The sequence below is a fragment of the Emydura macquarii genome, unplaced genomic scaffold, assembly GCF_026122565.2.
Source record: "Emydura macquarii macquarii isolate MOO-44397 ecotype Brisbane River unplaced genomic scaffold, CSIRO-AGI_Emac_v2 contig_2636, whole genome shotgun sequence".
Lineage (NCBI taxonomy): Eukaryota > Metazoa > Chordata > Testudines > Chelidae > Emydura > Emydura macquarii.
Window position 1 is genome coordinate 17,486,172 of NW_027132773.1, and position 22,322 is coordinate 17,508,493.

The window sequence follows — 22,322 nt, forward strand, 5'->3', positions numbered from 1 at the left end:
GAAGGGAATAAATCCATGATGAAAGCCATATGGAGTATTTTGGATGGGAAGGTGGTTAAATGAGATGCTACCCCATTTCTTATTTTTCATTCTTCTTCCTGACCCTATGTAAGAAGTTAGCATACACAGTGATGGTTGGGAGAATCTGTACAGTGGCATGTTTCTTTCCCACACCCTGATTCTAGACAAGCCACAGGAGAACTCAGAGAATTAATGCCTGCAGCACCATTAAGTCCCACTGCATGTTCTTCCATTCAGTCATCAAGAGCAATTGGAACTGGTAGATGCTCATCACAGCTATTGGGTAACACAGAGATAGAAGAGGTAGTACCTTTCAAGTCTGGCAGCAACCTGCAGGGTTAGTGTCCTCAGCTGACTCCTTTCTCCCTGTACCTCCAGATTCTGTTGCAGTTGGGGCATGGGTATCCTTCCCTTCACTTTTGCTCAGAAGAGGAAGTATAGGCCATATGCATTTAAAACCACAAACATAAAAGAGCATTGTCTGACTTAGAAGTTACATAGAAAACTGAGGCTGAAAATTCATCATTAATTCATGTGTTGTGCCTCCTTATTGCAGAGAGATCTGTAGACAAAATATGGTCCTGATCCTGCTGTCCTCAGTCAAATATCATTCCCATTGCTTTCCACTGGGACAGTGCCTGAGCAAAAACTGCAGGATTGGACTCCATGGCTTGATCATGCAGCCTTGAAGCCAATGGGAGTTTTGCCATTGACTTCAATGGGAGCGGGAGCAGGAACAGGGACCATACATTTGCTGTTTTGTTTCTGTACAATGGGGTGAGTTAAATAGAGAGTAGGAATCCAGAAGTTCAGATACATTCCTGAATTTCCTTGAGTTTGTGGGTTTAAGTCATAATTTAACTTTTTTTGCTTTCTAATTACTATAGTACATATCTGCATGTAATTACTGCAGACATTGTTTTATAATAAACCCACAGCTTTGCATGATATGCCTTATTTTAATGTATTTTTGTTTGTCTATTTTTCTTATGACTCTGATAATTTCCTTTGTATCTCTCCCCTGTTCATGATTTTTTTCAGTGTCCATAGAAACATCCATCAATGCCGGGAAGAAGATTTCATTACAGGCTGCCTGTGGCATAGCCCAACCAATGACAGAGAAGATTGTTCCAGCTGTTCTAAGTGCAACAGCCCCACTGCACCCCTCAGAGTTATTAGCTTCCTGAACCACCATTACTGTTTTTGTTTTTATCTATGACATTTAGAAAATTCCCATATGAATTCACAGTACACAACTATTGTGACATACATCATAAAAAAGTCTGGGGACATTTTTTTGCTTTAGAAAGGTTTATGATAAGCCAAAAAAACTGAATTTAAAACTTTTGGGACTATAAGCCCCACTCATTGTGCAGCCAAACTCCCACTGATGTTAATTGGAGTTATGTTCTGTAGAGAAAAAAATCAGTATATACTCCTTAGTTTTTATTACTTCATGCAGCTCTAGGCCCTTCTTTTACCTTCCCAATCAACAGCAAACGTGCCATATTTAATAATAATAACACTTGACCTCACTGCTTAACACATTTGTATTATATAAGTATATGCTTTTCTAAAAATTCTTGAGCAGAATGGTCTTACTAAACATGGACAACAAGTAGAAGCAAAGCTTAACTACAATGGTTGCAGTTTAAAAGTAAGTATTAACCAGCAGATGCCACAAAGTTACCAATTATTTTCTTTTCTCAAATATGGAAAAACTCGTGTCTCAGATACAACTGTGTGATTACTGTTGACAAAATGCTGACTTTTAATGCTGTGTTTTAGGATTTGAAAACTAGCAAACCGTAAGATGTCACCTCACCTGCTTGGAGTTGTCTTTAAGCAGCCTTTGATGTATTTGTCAGTAGCCTCTTCTTGAGATGTATCATCCACCCCTGGCACAGTTTCTTTCTTATGACAGAGTAGTATGTAATTTTTGTCATCATTGTTTGCCCAGAATGTACCAACAGATGTCTCATAACGTATACAGAACTCAACTTTAGCTCCATTTCTCTGATAAGGAGGAACCAATGAAATCTTAAAGAAGAACTGGTCAGTTTCACCATCACAAGAATTAGGCACATATTCTGCTAAAATGTCATAGTACGTTAGCCAGTCATCCAATGACATTCTCACATATATCAGTTTTTGAAAAGATATATTTAGAACTCGAATAATGCCCTTCATACATGTTATCCCAGGTAGAAACTCAATTGACTCTAGCAGTACTTTCTGCACACGCACTTTTTGCAAAAGGTCTTCTTGTGAGGCAGGTAATATAAACAGTGGAGAGAGAAAAAATTCCTCTGTGGTTAAAATTTCAACTTTTAAGTCATCATTTTGTGATGTGGTTGGAACTTCCCAGGTATCAAACTCTTTAACAGACACAAGATCAAAGCCAAATGCATCAGCAAATGAAACTTTTCTTGTAATGGTAGATGGGGCTTCTGGCTCCATGTCTTCTGAAGAGGCAGAATTCCGTCTTCGGGGAAGGGGGGAGAAACGAGGCTTAAGGGTATCTTTAATATCTTCATCTTCTGAAAGGGAATCATTTAAAGCAGGAACTTCTAATAAGTTATCCGTTCTAATCTGACTGGGTTCTTCAAAAGAATCCATTGGGCTCTCTGATGTAAACTGAAAGAGCACTGTGCAACAAGTGGCAGCTGATATTTGAGACACTATGATTTAAAACAAGGAATAATGTTACAGTTGACATTGAAAAAAAAGGGAGTCAGGTCTATTAATAGGTGCACTGGCGTGTAAACTATGTTGGGCTGCTCTCCAAAGGCCTTAGATCTGATAGCATTAGTGTTACAATCTAAGCCATAAGTTTGAAATAATGCATTAACTTTTTGTTAAGGTAGGGTCTATATGCAGAGAACAAAGGTAACATTAAAAATCTGATTTCTTTGCATTGTCAAAATGTGAAAATGTAGATACCCTTTAACCAATCAATTTATATTGTAAAGCAAATGTATAACATAGCACAAATATAAATATCCCATTGGGATGTATGTTCTGTCAATGATTTCTTTACGGTGCATAATTTCTACTTTACTTGGCTAGGACATTATTTACAATGCATCCAAATATAAATATGCAGTTCTGTCCCGAATTTTATAGCATGCAAATTAATTGTGCCAGATTCTGGAGTTATGCCCATTTACACCAGCTGAGGCTCTTGTCATCAGAAACCTTTGCTGATTCCAATAATAATATACATTCAAATGAACCCAAAATGCAATACAAAGTTTTAGTGACTAACCTGGAGATCAAGTTGTGAGGAATCACTGTAATTATGTCTGTTTATTAACTACTGGTTATGCTATAAGATCTTTTAGGGCAAGAGTGTAGCTGCAGCTGCATGGATATGGAAATGAGGACCCCTGCCTCCTTGGGCGGCCATCCAGAATCACAGCCCCCATGCTGGCCAGCCAGACAGGTGGAAGTATGCTTCACCTCTTAAAAGTGTATTGGTCGCTCCACCTTTTCTACAGAATGCCTCCCAGTACTCCCATTGGAGTTAAATGACTCTGCATCACCCTTAGCATGGAGCTGTGGCTAAATGCCAGAAAAAATCCATTAATCAGTTAGCATTGGATACTGCTCTTAAGGCACTCTGTACGTAGAAACTTACAATGTTACACTTCTCAGGAGGCAAAGGCCATGACCTGGCAACACGACTGTTTCTCTCTCCATGTCTACTCACTGTCCTCCGCTAGTCCCCCAATGTCACTCTCTTTCTCACTAGCCCTCTTTTCTGATGATACAGCCTCCCACAGTGCATCTCCATTCCTGTTTGCTATTTCTCCACTATTCTTACCTTTGCCATTGCTTCCCCATTGCTGTTATGCCTCCGTACTTTCCTGTTATCCCTGTTACCCCTTGATACTGTCCCCTGGAGACATATAAGTAGTGTTTCCCCTTATTTAAAAAAAAAAAGTAAAATAGTCTACCATAAATGTCTATACCACTGGAGTATCACTGTTGTAAACTGCAGAACTTTGGGCCATTACTGTAGAATACTTTTTAATAAGGGGCCAACATGCTCTATAACAAAGAAGGAGATGCTTCTTAGAGATCCTCTGCACATAGGACAGCAGATCTCTGCAGGCCTATGCTGCCAGTGATCACATGTTGAAGATAGAGAGGAGGGAGATCTCTAGTGGGAGCCTTTTGGGACTCCCACAGGAAAGACCACCCCCCTCTTTCCCTATGGAAGCTCTCACGTGGCAGTAGCTTCTCTTCTAACCTTGCTTATGAGGAGCAAAAGCAGTGCATAACTACAACAACCTATGTCCTGGCAGCTACATGCACTTGCCCATTTTGACTATGTGCAATTTGGGTCATGTGAGACCTGTAGGAAATTGTGGCTGTCTCTCTAATAGTCACGCAACCTCTTTGCCTAGATAACCTAAGAAAATTTTCCAAACCACTAGAGCTTACTTACAGCAGCTGTAATGATTTGGTCCATTTCTGTTGCAGTTGTCCTCTTTTAATTGCACCCTGTCACCTGCAGACAGGAATTAACTGCCTGATGAATGGTCTGGCAGACCACACAGGTGGGAAGGGCTGGGCTATTAAGGCAGAGCTCCTGAGTCAAGGCAATCAGGAGTTAAAGACTTATCTTGTACTAGGCAGCCATTTTAAAATTGGTTCACTGCTAGACAAAAAGGGAAGGATTGAGGTGAGTACGCAGAAGGTTAATAAAAGCTGTGAAAGCTGAAACTACTGCTAGACTCTAGGGAACCCAGGCTAAAGTGTGAGTAAAGAGTTGGGGGCGGGGGAGTTAAGCCTATTAATTCAGGGGGGAAAAAAGCTCTGTCTGGGCCTGCTCCAATGCCCAAGGAGTACATGGGAATCTTTCTATTGACTTCACTGGGCACTGGGTTAGGTCCTCTCTTAGACTGTGTTGGCCAGCTCTGCCAGCATAAAGTATTAAACCACATGGCAAGTAATTGTGCATTACAAGGTGCTTAAAGTAGAAAGCATCACCCTTATGTCTGAATTTCTATGCTCTTGTCAGCACAGGTCAGACTTCTATTTGCAATTAGTATTTGTTCTCTTCAGTTCTTTTTGGAAAATAGAAATAGACATTGGAGGGCAAAACTTTTCCAAACCCAAATAGCATCAGTTATGTCAGTGTTCTAACTGAATGAGATTAGTCTGTGGTTCTGAAACTCTATCCTGACACTTCTGGAATTCATACCTAGTTGTTCCTAAATGATCCCTGTTTGGGGATTACTTTTAGTCTTGATTTGAAGAGAGAAAAGACTTCTGAACTGAGGAGCAGTTTTTTTTTTCTCCTCTTGATTGCACCAAAGGTATTTTCAAACCATTTTCCTTGCACAACTTCCCTGGCCCCTCCTTTTCTAGGGCTCCAGCTTCCTTTTTATCTACCTTTGCCTGTTACTAAATTCAAATGCTGAATTAAGATTTAACCAGTTGCTGAGTATTCTTAAATGCCATTTAAGCAATATTCTAACCATTAAAAGCAATTGGGCCAAGAACGGAATCATTGTAAAAATTAAACCCCTGTAAACTTAAACCACTGTAAACCCCTCCAAAGCTTTCACAGCAGTCCAGCGACCAGCTTCTCCAAAACAAGAAATGGAGTAATGAGCATTCCAGTAGAGGCCTTATGGAAGTACATTTATGAAAGCCACAAGAGATGATTTCAGGCTGCACTGATGATGAGCGCAGGAACCCTGGTCAGACAGTATGTTCGCCACTACCCTAGCACAACTGCATTCAGCACAGTCCATTCAACCCAGCGGATGAAGCCAAAGTAATAGCTGGAGTAGGGTGAGATAGAAATGATTTCTCTATGAAGAAAAGACTACCTCAGACAGTTGCGGGATGGTCATAAAACTGAGAGATGGTTAAAAGGCCAAAAAGGTTTAGAAAACAAGGTCTTGGCATTCCGTGAGGAATATCCTGAAATCGTTGGTTTTTTTAAGTCTTTGGGCTGAAGAAAGAAAGCACACATGTTCATCTAACTGTGTTCTGCCAAGGTATATTCTGTGTTACCTATTTTCTGTATTACTGCATCTGAAGAAGAGAGCTGAAGTCTCTCGAAAGCTTATGTCTGCAAATATTAAATTTGTTAGTCTTTAAAGTGCCTTAGAACTCTCGTTGTTTTGGCCTCATAAATGTTGATTTAAAGGGCAGCATAAGCAATAAAGGCTATAAGGGCAAAGTTGTGTCTGTGCAACTCTACTGTCTTTAAATTCTGCCCTCAGTTACAGACTGAGTATCTTAATGGAGCTGCAGAGAAGTTGGACCTGTAGTGGGAAAATGATTATCAGTTTTGTTGATCTCTGTAAGCCAGCATAGAAACCAGCTCATTCTCTGAAACCTGTGCTGGTTTTACAGTGCTAACGGGAATAGTAAAAATATTTTAATAATAAAAGTAGTAAATATTTATTTTTGTCACAAAAGGAAGGAGATATTCTGAATACACACAACACATTGCAATCAATAACAACACTCCCGTTGACTTCAGGGATACCAGGTTTTGTCCCAAGGAGCAAATCAACTGAATGAGAGAGCACCACTCTTACACAGTCACTTTTCAGAGTAGTATTGCCCATTACTATCCCAGTATTCACCAAGGCTATCTTTTCAAGAAAATTCCGTTTATAGTAAATTATAACAAAACCCAATTCAGTTCATCCACCCCATGCCTTGCATAATTGACTGATCACTTTCTTCTGGCTGGCCATATCTATTAGTCTTTGACCAAAGCATTGGCTGAGTTAGCTTGGGATTTTCCTCTTCTTAGTCAGGATGTGTTGATGCAATGCCGGCAGCTTTCAATGTTCTAGCAGCACTTTAGGCAATACACTAGTAAATGTGTTGATACAATAACATATATCAACACATCACCATGCACCTTGGTGTGCTTGAGGAGCAGCCTGCTGTAAGCAACAGACTGGAAAAAATCTGTACTATCATAGAAGATCCTTATTTATTTGTATTACCATAGCACCTAGTAGCCATAATCATGGACCAAAATCCCCCTGTGCTGTAGAAACACAGAATGAAAAGATGGTCCCTGTCCCAAAGTGCTTACAACATCCTTTCTCTTTCCTTTTCCCTTGGCCTCAGACAATGGGCCAAATGGGAACAATGAAGGCTGTGACAGCAGTTTCCCACACTTACCCTGCTTTATGCACTACTTTAACCTAGCGATGAAGAAGTTTGTCCAAGATAATGAGCAAGTGAAGACTCTTCTTGCCACTGACTGAAAGCTTTGCAGCCATTTCAGATAGTTGTCTGCTGCACGTTGACTTCTCTGAGAGCCTCAAATGAGGCATCAACTCCTCTGCCACAGCATGAAGCAGGAGATGATGATACAGTGGAATTCCAATGCCACATAATCAGCTGATATTACGAACATCCAAAATTTCTACCTGCATAACTCCACCTTGGCCCAGAAACAGCAGCCTGCACTTGACACAGATTGACCACGACCAGGGACTCTGTGTAACATCCTTAGGCTTTTCTATTAAATTACAAAGTTCGCCAATGAGGACGATGCCAGTCTGACCCAGGTCATTTCAATGATCTGTGAAGACACACATGATTGAGCAATACAATAAAGAAGCTGACACTGCATCATTGGCACCAAAAATGCTGGATGTACTGAGATCTATACACTGCAGCATTGTTTTCTGGCCCTGCACGTGGACCCATGATTTAAAAACTCTGGGTTCCAATGACTAATTGAGACAAAGGCTGGTGCATTCAGAAGACCCATAATCTTCCAGTGTCATGCCACCCTGAATGAGTGTAGCATGAGCAGCAGAGTAAATGTGTCAGGTCAAGTTGTCAATCCTTGTGGTACAGTCTAGGTACTTTGGCTTTGTCAATGATGTCCTGAGTTCCTTGACAATGATGAAGTGATATCTCTAGGTTACGTTTGTTGTGTTTGCCAATACAGACCCTTTACTATATTGGATGCTCAAAAGGTACCCATGGCCACCTCTCTTTCAGGTAGTTGTAGAACACCTAAACTGTCCTTCTAGTATATAACATCAGTAGCATTTTAGCAAAGCAGGTAATAAGCTGCACCCCAAGAAAGGGACATGCAAGAGCTCTTGAGGGGCAGTATGGCTCTGCACAGCTGCTTCGAATTGGCTGCATCTAAATTGCTTGATCTTGCCCACAGAGAGTACTTGCTTCCCTTTCCCCTAATGATTGTTTGGCTTCAGTTAGTTAATAAGTGATTGGGGGGAAGGGGATAGGTCGGTGATCCAGTGATATTTACAAGTTGAGTTAATTCATGCACAAATCATTCAAAGTCAGTGCCTGTCCACATCCCAAACAACCCAACAGTCCTATTCTGGGTGTTTTTACAGCTGCCAAAAAGTTTTGAGCTGCTACTGCTAACAACCCAGAAAACCTGAAAATGTCAAATGAGATTTATTTATTGGAGGTTGGGAACAGAGTCACAGCCTGGGGCAACCAATGGGATTGCACAAGGTCTGAGCTTTTGCACCAGCAGCTAATGAGCTTGTTTAATATTTTGAGGACTCTCTTTGTCATTGGTTGCCAGAGTTATTACCTGAGGAAGCAACTGCAGAGTTTTTCAGACTCATGGAACCCTCAAAATGCCATGCGGTCCAGGCTCACAGGAGTGATCCTCACAGCTGTATCCAGAGAATCATTTTTTTTTCTATTGGAAACACATATCTGGGCAAAGGAAATGTCCTGAGGACAAACCTTTTAAATGTTTAAAAGTAATCACAGGGTTACTCAGGAGAACAAGTTTCTTCAAACTGCTTTAAACCTTCACCTGCTTTAAAACATACTGAAGAATATGTAGTGAACTTCCCCAGTAGCTCATATTAGTTTAAGTGACATTCATAAGCCTGACCTTAGTGGTATCAGCCCTGAATTCCTCGACAATGATGTTCTTAAGGTAATGATGCAATTCAAACTGCACTGTATGTTCTGCTGGCCCTATTCTGCAATGCCTACTCACTCTGAATGGTACTTACTCACACAAGTAGTTCCTTGGATCAGTGGGATTGGTCACATGAGTAAGTACTACTCAATTTGAGGAACAGTTGCACAAAATCGGGCCCAGGTAATTAAGAATAAAGAGTTGAACAGCTGCTTCCTCATGCTTTAATTCAATTTCACATACAGAAGGTAACATGCAGCTACAGAATCTGACAGCAGGTTTCATTTCATATAGTACTTCCTTTTAGTGTATAAAACAAACATTTATTGTACTAAATATAACATGTTTGACTAGTATGGAACACTGAAACCAATGTGTTGATATCAATTTGTTCTGCATATCAGTGAAGGGTTCAATCTTTTCACAATGCTATCTAACCACAATCATTTTTCATTAATCATTAGGTTTCAATGGGGAACACTGAAGGGTGTTTTCCCAGATTGTAATGAAGTGAAAGGCTAACACCATGGTCTCTTTATCTTCATACTTCCGTATTATAATTATTTTACATTTTTTTTTCATTCAGCTAGGATTTGTACCTTGATTTGTTTAAATCTAGGCAGTTCTGTTTCCATTGTTTAGAATGTTGACTTAACGTGGTATAAAATAGGACTCTGAACAAGTTACAGCAGCACATTTAGTGCCCAATGCTTGCTTCTGCTGCAGTTGAGCTTCAATCAACAAATTATCTCATTACGTTTTTATGGTAAAATACTTGAAGTGAAACACTGAACACTGTTATAATGATTGATGGTAGTCCTGAAAACGATGAAGGAATTAAAGACACCTGTAAAATAGGAGGTGAAGAAGAATTACAACTGCCTCCTGGGTTTCCATCCGACCCTTCCAAATCAGAATTGTGGACCGACAATTGTCTTTCCACGAACAGGAATGAAGGCTTTCTGGAAAAACCACCCTTATCTTACATAGCCTTAATTGCAAAGGCAATTCTCTCCTCCTCTACAAATAAGCTGAATTTAGCTGCAATTTACAAATATATTGAGGATAATTTTCCTTACTACAAGAACAAAGGTCAAGGCTGGAGAAACAGTGTGAGACATAACCTTTCACTAAATGATTGTTTTATCAAAGTGGGAAGATGTGAGGATGGGAAAGGAAATTACTGGAGTATCCACCCAGCAAACTTAAATGATTTTGTTCATGGGGACTTTAGGCAACACCGAAGAACAAGAAAGCGGGTGCATCAAAAGGATTTGGAGCCTTATCTCTCTATGAGTTACTTCATGCCATGGGAAAATTGTTCTTGTTTAGCACCAAGTTCACTTTGCCAAACACATTCCTATTTTCTGGACCCTGTTTGGAAAATGTTTTATGTTGACAGTCTGTATTTTGCACGTGAATATCAAAAGTGGAATGTTAATTATGGTTTCAATATAGAGAAGTTTTCACCTCTGATACAATTTGATACATCAAAGGGTAATTATGTGGACTGGTTCTATGGATCACATACTTCATCAACTACACAGCAGAATATTTTTCTGAATGTTAAACAGATATTCCCTAATTCCATTTATTTATCCTCACAGTCAGCAGAAAAGTTAAGTATTTCACCTCACTTGTGAGTACCAGAAAGAACGTCACTTGCACTTGCAGTGCAGTAATTTCAGAGGCAGCTGTATTCAGGAACATTTATATAGATATAATAACAGTAATATATAATGTGTGTTTGTGTGGGGGAGGATGGGGGGGGGGAGAGAGAATCTTACCTAGTTACCTAAGCCAATGATTATGAACTAAAGTATTAACTTTTGCAATTACAACTAATGCTCTTTTTTAAAATTACTACTTGTACATCATTGGTGTTGTATAGCCTATAAAGCATAAGAGTAAATCAAATATGACTAATCACCCAATAGGACTAAACTAGAATTGCCCTATATCAGTTATACTGTTATATAATGCCATTCTTTTTTAAATTGATGACAATAAATGTGTGTGTATGTCATATGTTTACATTTTTACTAAAAATCATGTATAGTAATAAATATCAAAATATATCCCCTTCTCCATTGCTGATACTTTTGAAATGTTATAATTATCGCATATTTTTTAAAATATTGCATGAATTACATTTCTGATAATTGTATTTGATATAGTTAGGCAAGACTCACTTTATATTAATTATGGTCTGGCAGTTTATGTTTATTTGAAAGGCACCATACATTTATATAGATCTTTATTACTGAAATTTCTACTTACTTCTGTTTTTATAAATATCCAGATGAATAAACTTTTTCACTATCAAAACATTATTTTAATTTAATTTTTATTTGAAAATGCTTTTACATTTTGATTTCAGTTCTCAGACCCACAACCATACTTGTTTAACCTATTTAAGTAATTAAAAGCTTAGCATTAATTGTGTATAACCTGTTTAAATTACAAAATTTACACTTTTTTATAACGTCACCTGAATAATAATATTGTTTACCAAAATAGGAAGCAATTTTGCATAGGATTGTGTGAATAATATTCTGTTTATACCTGAAATATTTTAATGTCCATCTAAACCACTCATTTACTTTTACCTGATAAACTACTTACATTTACCTAGCAATGTATATTGTAAAATAGTTACAACATATTCCAGCAATATAACTTAAACCACAATGTATTTAATGAATCTTAAAAAGTTTCTAAGTATAAAAATTGAAATTAATCAATCTACATTATAGATGGAGTTAGCAGCACGACCTGTTATCAAGGTTGCTCAACATTTCCAATGATAAGAGCCTGTTTTCCTTGCTTATAACTTTGCTATACCTTCCTTGTTCAAGCAGAAACTTTCCAAGTTGGTGTCTGTCTCAGGCTGAATTTATATAGAAAATTTCAGCGAAGCTGGTATCAGCTATTTCCGTGAACAGGCCTAGGAAAAATGCATGCTTTTGCCCATGTTAAGGAATTTTGGCAAACTTTATTTTATTTTATTTTTGAAAATCTCTAGCATTCCCATGCTTTGGAGCAGGGCTTGAAATTTGGCAGAGAGATGCCTTTTTGTCAAGTATGTGCCTTTTGCCATCCCTGTGAATATCTGCCCAAATTTGATGAAGTTATAAACCTTTGAAAAATCAGTTTGCACATATTCAGTAAAGACTTAGATTTTAGCCCCTAATCTTCCCAAAGATTCCATGTGAACTGAGCATGCTCCAGGCAGGGATGATCAATGGTTTCCCTACAGTTGTACCTCTGGGCTGCTGCAGGACATGGTGAGTTGGGTCTAGGCAATTGAATTGAAAGTAGGGAGGCTGTCTCTCCTGCACTCTCAATAGCCCTCCTACTGAGCCCAGGTAGAGTGGAGAATGGAGTCTGAATCAATTGCAGAGGAAACAAAAGACAAACTGGTGGGGCAGGAGGGGAGAATTCGGTGTAGATTGGAACAAGGGACCTGGTGTGAAGGGTGGACACTGGGACTGGCGGCTTGCCAGGTTGGGGAGAGGAAAACTGAAACTGGGAATTGGGTTGGAAGGGGAGACTGTAACTGGCTGGACAAGTAGCCTGGGGCTCGTCCCCTGGAGCAGAGATTTGGGTTGAGTGCAGGAGGGGGGACAGAGATTGGGACTGGGCACCATGGGCAAGGACTGGGAATAGCTGGGCAAGGAAACTAGGACTAGGTGGGGGACATACCGGGATGGGAAGTCCGGAGCAGTGATCCGAAAATGTGCTAGGTAAAAAGACTGAGAATGTAATGAGAAGGCCGAGATGTGCAGATTGGGACTGGGTAGGTGAGAAGAATGAGGAGCCAACGGGCAAGAAAGAGACAGGAGTGGGATGAGGGCAGATTGGAGGGGATGGGGCAGAACAAATTACACTTGGGGATGGAAATTGACAGAAGAGTCTGTGCACAGTAAGAGCACACTGCCTTCCAGAGCCTGGAATAGACCCCAGATTTCTGAGTCTCACCATTCCTGTGCTATCAGCAAACATCAGTGAAACCCACTGGCAAAGTGTCCTATCCCCCGCTTCTGCTGGTCCACATAAAGGATGACAATCTACTACTGCTATGAGTTACTCCATTAGCTCAAATGACAGATGTCTGTGTGGTGAATCTAAAAGTTCTAACCCTGCTGATGATTGTTACCAGATTTGCCCATCACCATGGGGTATGCTCATTTATTAGGGTTACCTTCCTGGAAGGGGGTGTGATTCTAGGGGTGTGATTCGTTAATGTACTGCTTGTGTTACTTGTGTGTTCATATGGCTAAAAGTCCCCTCCCAATGGAGCTATCCTGCAGGACCTAAGGTTTTCAGGGCTGGGTTCCTCCAGCACCAGATTCAAATAAACCCCGCATAGATACACACACACATTCCAGATTAACCGAGTGCATCTGAGCGGGCTGGGCTATCCACATTCTCAGCTGATCCCTTATGTGTCCCTGAACTCAGCAGGCTGGGTGACACAGCACTTTCATGCCCCTTTGCAATGCACCAGAATAGAGCACACTTCTTGAGCAAGCTGGGTCCAAACAGCACTTTTTGGCTGCCCCCCTTATTTGCCCCTGGACTCAATCAGGCTGGGTCAAACAGCACTTTCAGCCACCACCCTTATTTGCCCCTGGACTCCGTAGGCTAGGCAGAGCAGCACTTCTCAGCTGTCCCCTTCATATGCCCCTTTACACCACAGTTGTTCTAGTAGTAACCTCCTTGATGAGCAAACCCCATAGGATTTTTGGGCACTCCAGGGATCTTTGGCTTAGGTAAAAAGGCATGGCTGCAGAGCAATATAGGGAAGCCAAGAACACAAAGGAGTAAAATAAAGTTTGGAGAGATAGAGAGTGGCAACCAGCTTGATTATAACAGTTATTTTATTGATAGGTATATAAAACGTATGATACTAATAGTAATACCATACAAGGAGAGAAAAACAATCAAATGCTTATAATACTACACAATTACAGTTGGGGTATTGGAGAAAGCTATCCCAGGTTTGATTACAAAAGTAGAAAGTTATACCTGGTCTAAGAGAGAGAGAGAGTGTTGTGGGAAGGGGAAATTGGGGGAGGGGGATCTCACGACTCCATGCAGCTCAGAGGTTCCCAGGAGACAGTCTGGTCAGCTTAGGGTCTGGAGCGCTTTGAGACAGGCAGAGCCCCCAACATGATCAGTCAGGGAGAGGGGAAGTTCCAGTGGGACTGATGCAGCATTTTGGATCCAAGCATCAGAACAAAAGTTTGAACTTGGGCAGGGGTTTTTGTAGGTACCAGGTTTGTTTATGGGTAAACAATGTCTCAAGGAAGTGGTTTTCTTTCTCAAAGAGTGGTTTTCTTTATGCTGGACAAAAGTAGCTGATCATTCCTGGCTATGGACAATGTTCCTTGAGAGAGCTCACAATGCAACCAGGATTCAGTGTTTTGCATATCAATAACTAGAATGGTCTGATAACTGCGGAGCTGGATTTGCACAGGTGTGAGTTCATTTACATCAAGAGCAGAGATCTCCCATCATGCAGTGTGTCCCTGCTTTACGAATCCCAGAGTTCAGTGAGTGTTCCATCTTCGATGTAGATGAGGCTTCTGTTCTCCATTCGATGTGCTAATTGAGATGCCTCCTTTTTACATCTTTGATGTAGATGAGGCATGGGGAGTTGTATCACCCTTAATGGGAGGGTTTTAGTTGTGTCCACTGCCTTTTCATATTGAGATGCCTTTGGTTTCTGCTTCAAGCAGCCTTTGGTTTCTGGTTCAAGCAGGGGTTGGGGGCAGGGTATTCAGGTGGGCCAGAGAGATTCGGGGTTTTGCACCCTGGTTCCCCAAGAACACAGAGCTGCCAGGTAACATGATCTTGGTGGGTGTAAATTGGATGGGTCATAATGGAATCTCTGGCTTTTTTCAATTTCCTTTTTTAAAAACCGAGGAAATTATACACAAAAAACCCAAGTAACTAAGTTAGAAGAACACTATTAACGTTGCACTCAAAAGTTAGGAAATGCCAAAATTAAGGTTGCCTATGCATCTTAATTTGGCATCCTTTTGCATATGCATAATCATAGCTGTTAATTATATCATCATATATTACTTTTTTTGTATATGACCCATGCCTCATTCAGAGCACAGAATGGATGTGCTTGCTTAATGAATAGCTATTTGATATTTTGCTTTCTCCCCAGGCTGTTTTTACTGCATACTTTTTGAACCCTGCACTGAAGTCAGAATTATTAATTTCCTCGTGGCCTTTTCTATAGTACTAACCACTATAGTAGCTGAGAGCTTCACAAACATCAGTTAATTTATTTTCACAATACTATGATATTATCCCCATTTTACAGATGGAGAACTGAAGCATAGAAAATCTGTATACTCTAGTATCCACTAGTTTGGGGGGCCCAATTTACAGCATTGAGGACCTGATTTTTCAGAGTACTTAGTGTTACATAGCACATTAAATGTTCAAAGCATAGGCCCCATTGATTTCAGATGCAACTGTGAAAGCTTAGTAATTCTGCAAAACAGAGCTCAGGATCTCATGTCAGGCACCCGGAAAGTGAAGAACACACAATTAGTGACTACATGTCCAAAGTTGGTTTGAGTTACTTCCCTAGAATAATATAGAACACTGTGGCATGGGCTTGGATAGAAACCAGTTCTCCAGGGCAGCATTCAGCTGCCTTAATCATGAGACCATCTTTTCTCTTCCTACAGTCCCCTGCCTCTTTCACTACACACTTCCAACTTCTATAATGAAGAGGCAGAAGGTCCTATGGGCAATAGCCTCTTTCACTACACAACCCTGTTTCATCTTCAGAGCAGATCAGCTCTGTGCACTCAATAAGGCAGGGGTCCTGAGGGAAAAAAAAAGATATGTGTTCCTGTAATTAAAGACTGTGTCATAATGCAAATGTACAAGGGGGTGAATTAAGATCGCATGGGCAGTCTTAATTCTGGCATTTCCCTACTTTTGAGTGCTTGACTTTCAAAATTAATCATGTTCTTTTAACATTGTGTGTGTGTGCACATGCATGTGTGTGATATTGTATTGAGACCACGGGCAATGACGTTCACAGCTGAAATCAAATTTTTAAAGATCTAAGAAAAGACCATCAAGTTATACATTTTAACTGAATTTCAAAAATCAAATCCATCCTGTATATGAAAACATATAATTTTCTGATTTTGAAATTCCCTCCTATAATTAGAGAGGACACCAGATTCATGATATAGACTATTTTCATTTGATGTGAAGCAGGCAATGTTCCTGAAAATTAGGCATCTGCTGACATGTATTCTTGTATCGAATGTCTGAGGCAGTGCATGTGATATAAGAGGCTCTCTTGGTAGTGACAACTATCACAGGTACAAACTCTAAATTACACAAGATGTGACAGTAATATAATATTCAAAACTTGCATATTGACAACCTGAATATTTTCCAGCTGAAATGCATTAATGAGGTGGGTAAAAATGAGAGGAAGTGAGCCATTTTGACTGAGTCTCTTCTGTTCTACCCACAAATAAGACAGAGGTCATCTTTTTACAGCAGATCTACTTCTGGAGTACACAGATGAAATGCCAGTGTCTGACATAAATAGCTAAAGCTGAGGTCATATACACTTATAAATAAACACCGTCAATTGTTCTTTTTTCTTGGACCAAGTAAAACTACTCATGCATAATAAAATGTTGTGTCCAATAATCATATATTGGACATCAACCTGACATTCTATAAGTTCTATTTCTTTCAATAGTTATAATTTAATTGTATATTAAAAGAATTAGACCTGAAAGTGAGAACCTGTTATTGGCACCATTTACATTGTCATTTTTAAGACATGTAAATAAGATTCATTTTTTCAATTTCCCCAGTTTATGAAAACATTGATTTCTGAAGTTCAATAAAATATCTAACTAATGCAAAGTTGTTTAGCTGATAAATACATTAATAGTTTAGTTTACAATGATACAATTACAGGGATAAAAATTACTATAATCTTTCCAAGAACATGAATGAATATTTTCCTAGGAAAAAGAAGCCCCTAACTTTTATATATATTTGTCTCTTCACAAGGCAAGCATTCAGATTGTGCCAACTGCGTTAGTGCATGCAGGAAATCTCTCCCCTTCTGCAAAGAAGCAAAGCTCAGACATCTCTTCAGGCTCAGCTAAGGCTTCTCCACATGGATTCCTGAGGATCTGCCAAGTTGGCTTGTAGTGACACCATGCTAGAAAATAAAATCTAATGTATCTTTAAAACTCAGTATATAGAACTACAAACACTCAAATGTTTTAATCATAACCACATGGTTATTGCATGGCATAACTAGAGGGCAGATTTAAGGTTGTTTGGGTGCCCTAATTGTGCTTTCCTATAATTCAACTTGTTTGAATTTCTTTTAAGTGTGACTTTAACTCAGAATTGTCTGGGTTTATAATGTTGGTTTGGAGCTAGCTGCAATATCCCTGTGATTTATTTTAGTCTATTTTATAATTTACTCTCAAACTTAGTTCCATTTTACATTTTGATATAGTTTGTGTGAGTGTATGTCTCTGTGTAAACAGACAGAGAGACAAATAGATCAAGATTTTCCACCGTTCTATGACCTCTTTAAGCCACTCTTCCAGCACAAGAGGCTGCTAACCAGACCATCTGAGGATTTCCCTGGAATATGGCATCCTCCACAGTAAAACACCTCCTATGCTATTCTATCTCACCACGACTTCAGAATCGGTAGTGTGGCTAGGAGAAATAGGATGTGGCCAGAGCATTGCTGTTCTCTAGTGATCCCTGAGGCTGCTCTAGACTATGTTCTAGACTGGTTTGGCAGACAACCGGCTCCCAGACCCATAAATGGCCCTTTGTGTCTCCTACATCTCAGCTGTGCCCAGTGCTTATTGGATGCAACCAAAATGTGGCTCACTGTTCATTATTTCATTACACTTTTTCCTCTTCCTCCTCCCCATCTCAATTTCCATTACACAGTATCTACTTGTTTTTTACTTTGCCAGCTCTCTGCTCCAATTACACCCTTTTTTCCCACTGAAAGATTTTCCCTTGGCCCCACACTGTTCCTTTTTTCAGAAGTGCCTTGATGAGGAACCAAAAACCATAAAGATTCAACTATTTTCAGAAATCAGGATGTCTGAGTGCATTAGGATTAAGACAAAATTCACAAACCCTTGTAATCATATTTTTAATAGTGCTGGACACAAGAACAATGCAAAAAGAAGATATGGGGCCCAATTCTGTGCACAATTTCAACTGTATAAACAAGGATTGATTCCAACAAAACCAATTGAATTACACCAGCATAAGAATGGAATGACTGAGATCAGGCCTATGTGATACCAATTCAGCTATTTATTGGGGGGGATGGGGAGTGAAGGGGAGAAAATTCTGGTCTCATTCATCCTCATCTCAGTCCCTGTTCGCCCACCCGCCCTATTCTTGCAGGGATCCCAAGTCTCCCTCTGGTGGGAAGTCACCCCTCTTTCTTACCCACACAGTGCATGTGTTATCCTAAATTGAGGGGTGTGTTACCCCAGAATTTGATCAGGGTAATTGCAGCCACTTTGTGTGCATTCAGTCACCATTAATTAATAACATAGAACACCACATTAATTTGGACACCACATAGTTAACAGATAATTTGGACAAGAAGGGTGTTTGAAGGCAAGGTCAATTTCCAGCTGCAGGCTTGCAGTTTCTGCTAATAAGAATGGGAGGAGGGAGAAAAGAGTCAATAAATTATACGACTGAAAAAAATAGGTGGATGGAGATCTTGAGCTTGGGCATCTTGGATATAGAAGCTTACTATGGCTAAGATAGTTAGGAATGTTTTATTGATAAGTAGTTTATTGAAGTTAGGAGAGTGATGAGAGGAGAAAGGGTCATTATGATCTAAGTGTTTTGTAAAAGCTAGTTATAAAAAGACTAGAGTGTACTTGGACACAGTTCTCTGAAGCAATCCTGAGAGACTTTTTCCTGATACCCTACTTCCTGGTGGGAAAGCAACCAGCCATTGCTGACCTGCTGCTAACTACTCGATTCCATCTCAGATTTAGGTAATTATTTGCGGTGTTCTAAACCTATTGCTTATGTCTGTGTGTGCTGAAATATAATAAATAGAAGTTTTAGGTAAGAGCACGCTTATTTGCATCAACCTTTCACCAGCGGGAAGTGCTGTGTTCCCATTGATTTATTCCTGACATCGCCTGGAGTGAAACAGTTACCACTGCTTTGCGTTCTGAAAACCCTGTATAACACATGAGCCAGTGCCACGTGGAGTCAAATTCTTGGGAGACTGCCCTGCATGCCAACGTACAGGAACAGATTTTCTTGTGCACCATGTCACAATACCACTCGCTGATATTTGGCCTGGCTACTCCCTGTCTGTATGGAGGGTTGGCTTTGTCAAATTTTGGTGGTGTTGCAACCACACAGCTGGAATGACACTTCAGACTGCTTTGGCAGCAGCCGTACTGATTTAGTACAGGACCACTGCTTAAAGGTGGGCAAGCCATGCCTCCCCCGCTCCCGCAGCCACTCTGTGGCCTATGAAACTTTGAGCAAGTGCAAAAGCCAGGGGAAGGGAGGGAATATTCACTGCTCTCTCCAAACCCCTACTAATTGGTGCCATTGGATCAGGATCAGGACCATGAAGTTTATTCTTATAAAGAGACATGAAGTACTTGTCCCTTTGTAGGGCAGTACTGTGGTTAGCCTAAGTCAATTTGATATTCAGCAAATGTATACCTTTGGTCAAAATATAGTTGTTCCTGGAAGCTTCAAGTCTGGTCTCTAGACAGAGATGCAAACTCTACAAAAAAGCTTTGGAGCGTTCAGCAATTTCTGTAGAATTTTTGTTTTGATGTTTTAAGATAATTTTTAGTGATGGATTTTCAGCACATATTGCTTAGCTGTCTGAGCCCTTTAAGTTGATGGCCTGGCCCATGCTACTATTATGAGGTATTGGCCTCCTTAAGGCTTGGCATTCAAAGTATTTATAATCCTGAGGGGGAACATCTGGCTGAGTGAAAGCATGTGATTGAAAGCCAGGCCTGCTGGGATATAGAAAAGGCAGCCTTTCTTCAAGGTGAGGGAGTAACTGGTCAGTGTTTGGTTCCTGGGTATGAAGGCAATCAGGAGGTGAGCAAAATTGTCTTGGAGTCTGGGCCGGTGTCAGAGCTAGGGTAGGACAATAGCACTGAAGCAAAGAAAGGAACAGTAGATTGAGGCTAGAACAGATGGCTACTCCTGTGAACAAGATGTGGGGCTAGGGTCTGAGACAAAGATAAGGACTGGGTTTCCCTACACGTCAGCTGTGCCACTTGGAAGTGGTGAGTGGAGTCTCCTGTAGCTGGGAGATGAAGGGACCATTTGGAACTCCAACAGCCAGTGAGTGAAAGTACTTATTTTATTTAAAAGTCTTTGTTTATCTCTTGAACATGAGGACTTGTCCTTTGACAGCAGGGTGAAATGCCACAGTGCAGCAGACCAACTGCTGGAAGGCTACTATTGATAGGGAAACTAAGGAATGAAGCTGGATACAGACGTACATCCATAACTTCTCAGTATCCAAATAGCCATAAAGTTTAAAAAAAAAAAAAAAAAAAAAAAGGTATATAGAGAACTTTAACAAGTAATTAAAGCATTAATAATGAGCACATCCCCCCGCACAAATCCAGAGTAAAGCCAACTTTGCTTGGGAACAACCATATAGAGGTAGGGAGGGATTTAAACTATATAGAGGTAGGGAGAGCTTTTCAGCCTATGGGTAAAGCATGGAATAGTGGCCATCTCGACTATATTAGAGAACACAGCCCCGGTGCATCCTGCAGGACTATGAGATTGGAGATATATTGGTCAGACTTCTCTCTTTCCCTGCTTTGCCCTGCACCTGTCCTCAATGCTGATTTTGATGGAGTTGGCAGGGACTCCAATTCTGCACATAGGGGGGTGCACAGCTCCCCTGTGCAAGTGTCCTGTAGCTATTTTATTAACACATGAAAACCCCAGTGTGCTGCTAAGTGAATTTCACCCTAAATGAACTGAATTAACAAGAGATTTGAGGGCTGTGCCATCACCAACTCCAATTCCTCAGGGAAGTCTCCATTACAAAAAAAAGTAGATAGCTGTACAAAACAAGCATTCCACTCCATGCTAACCCAAATTTGCCAATCCTTGAAACGTTGAGGTTTTAGAGACATTTAATATAGTTTATATTTCTGTACTATAAAAAGATTGTAATGTTGTGTATACATTCACAGCAGGATTAATAAGAACAATACATGATAATGGAATTAAATTCTCATGAATATACAATAAAAATCAAAGTATAAAACAAAAAAATTGTGCTGAGCCAAACACCCTGCAAAATATAAAGGGTCTAGACACCATTTCAGTGAAGTATTCATAACATAACATCTTAGATAGAGTATTCTGTTGTGATAGGAGAATTATGGGAATCTTGCTGTGACCAAAAGCCTCCCCTCTCAAACCTCAAAAAGTTTCTGATCACAGCCCAGTACACTTAACACTTCAAAAATTAATTACAAAGCCTAAAATTTAATCAACACACCAGGGTTCCTAGGTGCTGTGGTAATATTAATAAATAATAAAAGCCACCAGTTCAGAGAATGAAGTAACCAGTAAGCACAATCCAGCTGCACTGCAGTATTCTAGTCTTCCCAACTTTTGATAGCCAGTAGGAAATCATTTGCACTCATAATTCATCTTTGCCACTGCTTCAACTCAGGTGGGGACTGGCCTATATGGCTCAATAAACTCTTTAAGAACCCATCTACAGACATAATTAAGTGTAAAAAACAACAAGAAAAAATGCTCAAGTATTACTCAATGGACAACTAGGGAAGTGGTAAATGAAGTACTCACCTCTCAGTTAATCACACAGTTATAACCACATTAATTTGCTTCCATGTGTTATAGCTGTAGGGTTTGTTATTTATATACAATCCTGTAGCTGGATCCTTTCAACTACTTGGATAGTCCCTAAACCTGAAGGTGGGGAAGGAATTCAAGAAAAGCATACAGGTGCTTTGGAGCAGACATTTTTCTGAAAATAGCCCTCAAAGAAGACCAGAACAGTATCTCCTAGAAAGCATGCACACATCAAACTTCACAATGCGTAAAGAAAACAAAATGACTATGTTAAGAAAACAAAATTATTCATTGATTAAACTATCGTTGTCATTTTGATACAAAATGAATTTTAGCAGTTTAGTAATAAGCAATTCACATGGGTGATTTAATATGGAAATACCTACAGACCTTTAAGGTTCATATATAAGGACACTCAAAAGCTCAATATATGCTTGAGTGGTTGATCATTCTGCATCAAATTCAGTAACTACGTATC

The 22,322-nt window shown here is 39.9% G+C and overlaps 1 protein-coding gene across 1 annotated transcript in view; it reads right to left on the minus strand.

The window, feature by feature from the left end:
- PPP1R3A (protein phosphatase 1 regulatory subunit 3A) overlaps positions 1 to 2,640 on the minus strand; it is a 39,862-nt gene extending 37,222 nt beyond the window's left edge. The window contains exon 1 of the mRNA XM_067563965.1: positions 1,847 to 2,640. Coding sequence (XP_067420066.1) covers positions 1,847 to 2,640 — 794 coding nt within the window. The remainder of the gene's footprint in view (positions 1 to 1,846) is intronic.
- Positions 2,641 to 22,322: the final 19,682 nt, after the last annotated feature.